Below are 9,895 nucleotides of genomic sequence, written 5' to 3'. Positions count from 1 at the left end.
GACGAATGCACAAACCAAGGTCCGTTGTTAAAGACTGCATCTGCCTACAACGGGTTAGTGAAGCGAAATTAGAAAAAACCTTTGGTAAGGTTTTGCATAGCGTCAAGGCAGACTCCATGAGGAGTCCATCACTTGTCAACCCATTCTCGAAGCATAGCTTCAGGAGGAGACCTACTCACAAAATATACCATCAAAGTATGTTGTTCTAACTAGTCACATGCAACATCAAATTCTTGTAAAGGAAGGATAATATTAAGATTACCTCGTGAAAAACCTTCAGGACAAACTTGTGAGGGCGTTTACATTCTATGGCGGTGCCACGGGAATCTGAAATAGCAGCGTGAACACTAGAAACAATTGGTTCACCGCTGGCCAGGGCCATTATATCCTAGCCTAAAAGCTCCCGTAGTAAATGCGGTGTGACAAGTGGAGACTACAGAAGGAAAGCTCAAACAAAGAGCTGTACACAAGAAAACTACAAGTTTGCATGAAGCATCTTATCAACTTTCACAAATGCGAAAAAGATAAAGTTGTAATTAATGCATTGATTAATGCATGATGAAGTTGTTAGAAAATATTTGTCTTTTTATTGAAGAAAATTGAATTTTCTCTCCCACCAAAAATAATACAGACCAATAAAATGAATGAAAAATGTGATTTATAAAATAATGAAAAATTAAAAAAAAAATATAAACATTTAAAATTTTATATAATTTTTTAAATTCTTTCATTTAATTGGATTGGTCATGAATGACATGAATGCATAAGTAGGAACTAATAATAATATTGAAATTCATAAAGTTAAGAGTCGTAAAACATCATATTGCTACACTAAAAGATAACCTTTATGTGTAACATATCAAATTTAAAAACTTTTTACTCGACGCCGCCTCCCGAAAGGTACAAATGTTATGGATAACCCGCATCACAAATGTCTGGCTCTGTCCGTCTCTGAAGAATCTGTATCAAGTGCATTCTGTACAAGCTGAATTCACTTCATCCAACAATGCAAATGACCACTTTACGTGTCGGTATCTCTCCTGCTGTGACCATCGTAGCGAGACCTGCAAGTTCAATTTATGTTCAATGCAAGCATTCGTTGGTTGCTCTCCCCATTAAGAAGAAGAGGAAATACTGGTCGAGTTTGCAGGCACAGGAACAGTCACAGGCACCCATTAATGTCAGTGTGGAGGAGGAGAAGGATGAATACGAGGATAATGCACAGCAACCAGGTAAACAGTATAGACCCATTTCAGTTCAAGGTTCAGTTAGAATGACGCTTCATATCTTTGCTCTGCCTTCGTTAATGGGCTACAATTATAATTTTTCCCAATTGCCTGTTTGCCGAGTTGTGTTAGAGTGGCTGAAGTATACACATTTATTGCTAATTAGTGGCACATTTTTGTTGGAGTGTGTTATCAGCGAAGTTTTGTTTATGAGATTTTTTGAACAATCGCTTAATTTTTCACAATTTAAAAAACATTCCTCAATAACAATGATTTTTACACCTACCCAAGTTTTGTTAGGTTGGCTAAAATCCTGTATTGCTAGTTAGTAGTATACTTTATGTTGTGCTATGTACTACATGCATTAAAAGCTTTGGATCGTAACATCCCATTTGTGGAAGAGGGGTTTGATGGTTGAAGCCCTCTTGTTAACATCTTACTCTGCTTTTTTTCGTGAATTAAAAGCATCATGGTATTCTTGTGGGTCTCCTTACCGAGATGTGAACGATCTTATTAAGTTTTGAGAACGTAAATTTGGGACACTTTCCTAACAAATGCATCGCTGACTTTACAACCCCTTCGAACATGCATGCTAAATATTTGCCGCGTTTTGAATTTAATAAATTGAATGATTAATATTTGTTAAACATTTCCATTCCCTCAAATTTTTTCAATTGTGGCCCATTCAATTCTAGATTGATTAGGTGAATACTATTTTTAAAATTCAGCTGCAGTTATTGCAAAAAATTCTCATTCAATCACATAATAGTAATTCTTCTATGCACTCTGCATCTATGCATAGGTTTTGAGGGAATCTCTAAAGAAGATGGTTCCCCTTATGTTTCTTTAATACTGTTAGAGAAGGACCTATTGGGTCTTCCCCAATATAATTTTAGAAAAATGTTAACGTATGTCCAGTATGGACAATTCTAACGACATGCCAGACCTCTGAGAGGCAGAAGTAGTAAACTAACAAAAGCCCTGTTTTAACAATCGGAACCAACTAACCAACCGAATAACTTGAGATCTGGTTCCCACCATTTGAGATGTGAAACTGGTAGATGGAAGGTTCCTAAGGAAGAGTGGGAGGTCAAAATTTGTAGATTTTGCAACAAAGGTGTGGTGGAAACAGAGTGATACTATTGGAAGGATTGTACAGCATACGAAGACATTCGCAGCCAACACAAAGAAATGTTAAAAGTGAACAACATAAAAGACCTTTTCAAAGGACCAAGACTCTTCAAAGGGGCCATTTTACATATGCAGATTTACAATAAAAGAGACAGGCTGGAGAAATCACATCAGACTGACTAGATGTTTTATGTGGGTCCCTTAGGCTTATGGCCTTGTGGACGTCATTAAAAATCTTTCATTCATTCATTCACTCTTAAGAGAATACAAAAGCCCCAAAAGAACAAAGGCAGGCAACTTACTAAGCCTAAAAACAAGATACAATTGAGACAAAAGAAACTAGGAAGCTAAAGTTCGCATCCTCCGACCACACCATAGTCCTCAAGATCAGCTTCCAGAACACCAGGTATTTCATACAAGCTTGTGGTGCAACCAAAACTGTTGAAGAGCTGAATCACTGCCATCACCAGTAATGGTGAAGGACTCAAAAGAGACACCATAGATAACCTGTTGTCTCTTTCTTCTTTGAACTAGAACATCCCTACCAAAGTTGGAAGCATCAGTTCACTGACAACCTCCAAATTTCCATTCTTGTGAGGTGTTAACAGATTTTTGAGTTTCACCATCAAACGGAGACCAAGACAGAAGAATGAAAGAGACTGAAATTCCTGCTGCAATACCTTGGCCCCGCACCTCCAGCAAAAAGAGTCCATAAATCACCCATTAGACAAAGGGGACTGAGGATCCTTGAATTAGCCATGACCCAGTAAACAATCTAATTCAGTGATGTTGAAGTTTATAGCAGAAATAACACAGCACAGATTAGATAACACAACATAAACACAACACAGAAATACCCTGGGAAACCCTCCTACTCGAGGGAGAAAAACCCAGCCACACCAAAATATACATTATTGAAATAATAATATTTTCTGAATACACAGCTCACAAGCTGAGCCAGTAATAAATCCTTCACTGAGATTGCTAACACTTAACCATCCCTACATAGATTACTCTTTACAATATATAGAACCTGCAAGAGATATACCATCACACAAAACGGTTGACACTTCATGTTCTAAAAATTGCCAAGGCAAATAGAGAACTGTCGTTATTTAATAAGGGTGTCTCTTCAGACACTTTAAACGTCTGACTTTTCAATGTCTTTCTTGAATTCCATCAAGTGATTGACTAATCATACAAAGAATAGGCAGTCACAAAAGAAATCCAGACTTATCAACTGCTGAAGAGTAAATGAATAGATAGCCACTGCAAGGAATAATAAATACAAATTCAGCAGCAACTTCAGAAACCAAGGAGGTAATTGTCTTCAGCACGACAAAAGAAGACTCCCGACGCTACACTCATGTGGCTATAAAACATCAACACTCCCTCATAGCTAGGGAGGAATCTTTTTCAAATACACAAGTCATTGAATCTCTCGACATGACACTCCCAAGGGCTTCACCCATTTGTGAGATTTTTTTTTATCATGGAGTCTCTGAATGTGATCATGGAGTCACTCAACATGATGTTCACCATGGCTACTTCCATGTGTGAAATAAATATAAACACAAGTTCACATCATAGTCACTCAACGTGATGTTGTAATGGAGTCTCTCAACATAACATCCACTGTGGCTACTCCCATGAGCAGAAAAAGCAGTACCTCCATGTTAAAGGAAACAAGGGCTTTCACCTCAAATTTCACCATCTCAGAAAAAATGCATTACAAGGGCTTTCACTTCAAATTTCACCTTCTGAAAAAAAAAAGCATTACAAGGGTTTTCAAGTTTCACTTCAAATTTCTTTACCTTAGAGAAAAATGCATTAGAAGGGCTTTCACCTCAAATTTCTCTGACTCAAAGAAATATGCATTATAGCACATAGTAAGAGCAACTGATGCTAAGGCTCCCTTTCAGCAGAGACTCCTTCTCAGCAAAGGCAGCATTCTCAAAACTTTTATTATCAAAATAAATTACGGTTGGCTCCAATGTTTGACCAAACAAAAAGCTTTCAAAGCCACACTGCTTCATGAGCTTGCTGATCTTTGCTCTCTTCATCTGCCACTCAAGCTCCCTCTAAATCTCTAACCCAATATGAAGTAAGAATCGCTGCAGAGTACTTGCTCACTTGAAGTGGGCAATATACTGGATATGCTTGCCCAATGCAAAGAAAGAACCGACACATTGCAATCACATCCAGATACAAGCTTATTGTCTTCAAATTCTTTCCCAGTACTCATGCAAGATGAATTTTTAGTCCCTTCGATGGTGAGACCTGGCTTCCATCTTCAGCAGCCCAATAGTGACTAATCCTCCTCAGAATTGGTTGCAAGTACATCACAGAGTTATGTAGCCCATAGCAGCTGCTAACAATCTCCAGATCCATGCTACAGTGTCCCTCAATAGAATCCAACAAATATCTAAACAGGCACAGGTATGCTAAAAAAATATGTACAGATATGCTCAATTATGGTATTCTTGAACCCTCATGTCAGTTCTACGTAGTCTGGAAAAGACTAAATCTGAAGCTCTCAACTTGAGCCTTGAATTCTTGGATTTTAACCACCTTTGAATGTCATTTCCTCTGCTTAGAAGAAACTGAGCTCAAGACAGTATGAATAGGTTCTTGTTTGAGAGGTGTCTCCAATTATATGCCCCAAACTCAACCCTATGACAACAACCTGTGCCTTCATTCTTCAGCCTGTGTGACTTCCTCACAGGATGCATCAAGCTCTTCCTCCCTTGAATGCAATCCCTCATTATCCTTATGCTCCTTGATCTGTCCTGGAAGCATTTTCTAGAGATTACAAATAGTTCATAAGATCAACCTATCCTGAAGGAAAAAAATGCCAATGCTTAGAGGCATACATGATTCACTATTCTAATGCATGAATTAATAACTACATAAAAGGTTCACGAACATTATCCAAGGGTATGAAATGCTTATCTTTTATTGTCCAATCTTCCTCACAATCCACCAATTGTTCTTTCCTGATCTTTGCACCTAAAGATTCAGATCACTAGATATGCCCAAAATAGGAACTTAGCATTGTCAGTTAACTATACTGAGGTTTCAAAATTTCTCTTCCCTCCGAAACGATGAAATTCTTCTTGTGTAACTTCATCCTCCATGGGAATGTCAAAAGTACCCACGACCTTGTTATGTTAGCTACAATAATCTAGTAGGTCTGTTGGCCCATATGGATAACAACCAACCAAAATTGCTTGCCTAGAGAAGAGACAGCGACCTTCCTTTTTAATGCTTTGGTTAGACACTTTTTACACGGTTCAGTATTTTAAACAGGCAATACTGAATTCTTAATATCCTGTTATATACTAATGAGTAATGGAATAAACTCTTTTGGATATCTGCAACACTTGCAACTTTCTAAGAGCCATAGGACTGAGCTTTGAAGACTCTCCTATTGTCCACCTCACAAGAAATTTTAGTGACACCACTAAAATCGTTCAGGGAAGATATTATGAAGCCAACACAATTCAATAACCACACTCAGAATTTCATTCAACTTTGTTACAAATTTGCACGACTCATATTCCAAGTGTTACGCTAGTCTTCAGGTCCTTATGCAAAGAACTCTCAACTATTAATTCCGATGCTATGAATATCTTCAGATAACACTCACACCCGGGTGGCAAAATTTTTGTAGTATTTTGAACTCAATGGAAACCAAGATTTTCCCATTCGATGATGGAAATAAGTTAATAACTAAAGAGCCTTGACCTGGTCATTGAGTCACGGTTTCAGGAGCAAATGACCTCTGCAATATACACTTCATACACATTGTGTGGCAACTTTTCTTTCTTTTAGCTATCCTGCGTCACCAGCTCTTGACTCAATGTTCAACAAATATTGTGTGGTCTCAGTTAAACCCGAGCTATAAGAAGGACCTGATGACTTCATCTCAGTTTCACTCACTGTACCCACCTCATTCAAACTAGACTCTTAATATATCTGGTCGTGTCCTGAACCTCAGATTGTTCGTCAATCTCTTATTAAAAAACAATAAATTGTATCACTCTCTTCCAAAACAAGTTGCTCATGTATCATCTGACTCCAGCAGGGCGGAGAAAGGCATGCATATCTACCATCTGCAGATCGATCGCTCAACTCTCTCTCCGAATCCACTGGAGCCTATGTGTGTTGTATGATAGGTTTATGCAGGCAACCAACAAGTGCAGTCTTTAAACGTCTGAGATTCAGCCAACCTTTCTCTGATACCATGTTGAAGTTTAAAGCAGAAAGCACAATACAAAATAGATAACACAACAAAAACACTATACACAGAAATACCTTGGGAAAACCCTCTTATCCAAGGGAGAAAAACCTAACCACACCAAAATATACTTTATTGAAATAATAATAGAGTCTGAATGCACAACTCACAAGATGAGCCAGTTATAAATCCTTCACTGGGATTGCTAACACTTAACCATCCCTACATGGAATACTCTTTACGATTTGTAGAACCTCCAAGACATATACTGTCGCACAAAATGGTTGACCCTTCATGTTCTAAAAATTGCTGAGACACATAGAAAACTGCTGTTATTCAAGAAGGGTGATTCGTCAGACACTTGAAACATCTGACTTGTCAATGCCTTAAATTGAATTCCATCAGATAATTGCCGGAGCATAAAAAGAATAGGCAGTTATGGAAGAAACCCAAACTTATTCACCGACAGCCTCTGCAAGGAATAATAAATACAAATTTGCCAGGAACATAAAAAACCAAGAGGGTAAAATGAATCGTCTTCAGCAGGAGAAAAGAAAACTCCCAACAGTACACTTATGTAGCTATAAAATATCAACAAGTGGCATTTCCTCATCATTTTCCAATGGAAATAGCCCAACATGACTAACTGCATATAACATAGGGACATCCAGATCCTTGGGATGTAACACTAGATCCACTAGCCATCCCATCAATTTGTCAAAGATCACTGCTGCAACAGGTTTGGACTTAAAGTCAGCAAGGATAGAAGCCCTATGGTGTGCTTCCTAGAATCCCCCAAATCATCTTAGCATAAAAGGACTTTGACCATATACATATAGTGAAATTGCTATCAGGATTTAACCATGTAGTTTTTGAGTGAAACTCATTGACCCATATTTCATGAGTAGTGATTCACACGAATCCATCTCTCATGAGAATAAATGGAACACTTAACACTCATTGGATCTAGATAATGCTCACAGAAGTGAAGCACCGGGACTTCCCGGGAGGTCACCCATCCCCGTACTACTCCAGCTTGAGCACGCTTAACTACGGAGTTTCTTCCATGGTTAAACCCACTATGCTTGCAACCCCATTTTCATAAGGCACAACACTTGGTGAAGGTTTTGCAAATGGGGTTGCAAGCAGAGTGGGTTTAACCATGGAAGAAACTCCGTAGTTAAGTGCCCTCAAGCTGGAGTAGTACGGAGATGGGTGACCTCCTGGGAAGTCCCGGTGCTTCACTTCTGTGAGCATTATCTAGATCCAATGAGTGTTAAGTGTTCCATTTATTCTCATGAGAGATGGATTCGTGTGAATCACTACTCATGAAATATGGGTCAATGAGTTTGACTCAAAAACTACATTGTTAAATCCTGATAGCAATATCACAATTTGACTTGCCGTGGAAAATATCTCCTACTTATCATATACATATATACAAGATGAAGGGTGATGGAAAATGGGATGAAAATAATGGTCCAACACTTTGCTATGCAGAATGGGTTCCTTTGAAACGCTACGATGATGCCTAGAGCCATATGATAAACAATAAAACACAGATAGGTGCCACCTAGTCTAATCCAACTATAAAGAGTATTAGACAAGAAGCCACACATGCAAAACTATATGCAACTAAACTGCAAGGTTCCATGAATGATAAAGAAGCTTTGGTACATGTTGCCATTTGTGGGAGGATGAAAGGCAAAGCCGACCTCAACCAATGGCAACATTTTTAGTAACCTCATGAGAAAAGAAAAGAGCCACAACAAAAAGAACAGAATGAGGTGAAGTAAATATGCTACTACAAGGATTGGATGGAGGATTGGCCCACAAAATATATCGAGGTGATCGATAATCTAAAATATTTTTGTGTACTGGTGGTTATGTGTCAATCACAAGGGCAGAAAAAAAGAGTTTGAGAGATTGCAATGTCGGCAAGAGCATTTATTAATCTAATACCTTCCTATAACAATGCATCAAAGGGACACTAGAGAATTTCTTAGATAAATCAATAGCTTCCTGAAGAAGTCTTTGAATTTTCCAATTGGCACAAACTTGTTTCTAAAGGCCTAGGATAACATTGAGAAAACTCCCCTTTAACAATAAACTATCTATTGCCATTGTCTAACATCACTTTTAAAACTACCATTTAGGCCATCCATATCTCTTCATTATGAGTCTCATGGCCTCTGAGAACCTACTTGAACTAGAAAAGCCTTTAGAATTTTGGAATAAGATCCTTCCCACAGCCAGGCCAAAGTTTCCCTTGGAATTACCGTCAAAGTTGACCTTGAACATTCCTTTAGAGGTAGTTTCCAAACAATGTTGTTTATAGAGATGTTACAAATCCCACCCCTTGAATAGAGGAGATGATTCCTCTTGTTATGAACTATTGAATTTGTCGACTTCAATTTTTTTCGGCTAGGAATAATAGCAAAATGTGGATTCCAAGCATGGTAGTTTGCATTGAGAAACAACCTTAGCTTGACATGCTGCTATGAAAGGGTTTTGTGATCGAATAACACCAAGTGGAATCTTCTATGAGAGAGCTATTTTGAGGTGTCATCATAGAAAACCTAAAGTTGCTACATGACATTATGGAAAAATGGTCAAGAATGTAAGTTAACAACAAGATTGCAAAGTAACCGATCAGACAACCTTAGGAGATAGATGAATTTTCAAGCACATGCAAGTTGGAATGATGAACCGAGATCAAATGTAGGTGCCAAACCTATGGAAACTTTGCTGATCAGCAGTATGAGACAATTTATAAACCCTCATAAAACAAAATACTCAACTCCTAACAGTGGATTCATTCTCACAAGCTGATAGGAATTTATGAAACCCTCCAATGTTGAAGTCTAATCATTTTACTAATGTATGACAACTAAAAATATATAATACCGTGAGTATTGTTCCAACATGGACTATACATTATCTGGACAGGTCTGAACTTAATGGAAACACTAAATGATGACAGCTATAGGAATTAGCAGTTAAATCACTTATTATATTTATGGTGGCCATATATATTAATTTATCTTAGCAATGTACACTCATGAAGGCCATACACATACAACTGTATGGAAGAGACCAGGAATGAAATGAGGCTATTGTGCAGATCAGAGGATAAGTGTAACTCTGGCATAGGCTGAAAAAAAGTATTGCGGTAGCTACTCTGACAGCCAAAATGGTACCACTGCTAAAAAATGACATGATGCTGTTGCTGATGTTGATGGCTAAATGTAGGCAGCTGTTAACAGTAGATAACACCTGACCAATCCACCACAATTGT

At 38.1% G+C, this 9,895-nt stretch overlaps 1 protein-coding gene across 2 annotated transcripts in view; it reads left to right on the top strand.

Annotated features, from left to right (window-relative positions):
- The first annotated feature begins 861 nt into the window (after positions 1-861).
- Positions 862-9,895, top strand: part of LOC149565706 (microbial collagenase) — a 111,539-nt gene continuing 102,505 nt past the window's right edge. Inside the window, exon 1 of one of the 2 annotated variants that reach the window (XM_089819204.1) lies at positions 862-1,232. In XM_089819204.1, coding sequence (XP_089675330.1) covers positions 1,007-1,232 — 226 coding nt within the window. In that variant the 5' untranslated portion in view covers positions 862-1,006. The remainder of the gene's footprint in view (positions 1,233-9,895) is intronic. The other variant, XM_089819203.1, reaches the window with a different exon arrangement.

Source organism: Cupressus sempervirens, chromosome 3 (assembly GCF_028749045.1).
Source record: "Cupressus sempervirens isolate cs-2001-9-10 chromosome 3, ASM2874904v1, whole genome shotgun sequence".
NCBI lineage: Eukaryota > Viridiplantae > Streptophyta > Pinopsida > Cupressales > Cupressaceae > Cupressus > Cupressus sempervirens.
Note: the sequence above shows the minus strand (reverse complement) of the source record. Positions and strands in the feature narration are given on the sequence as shown.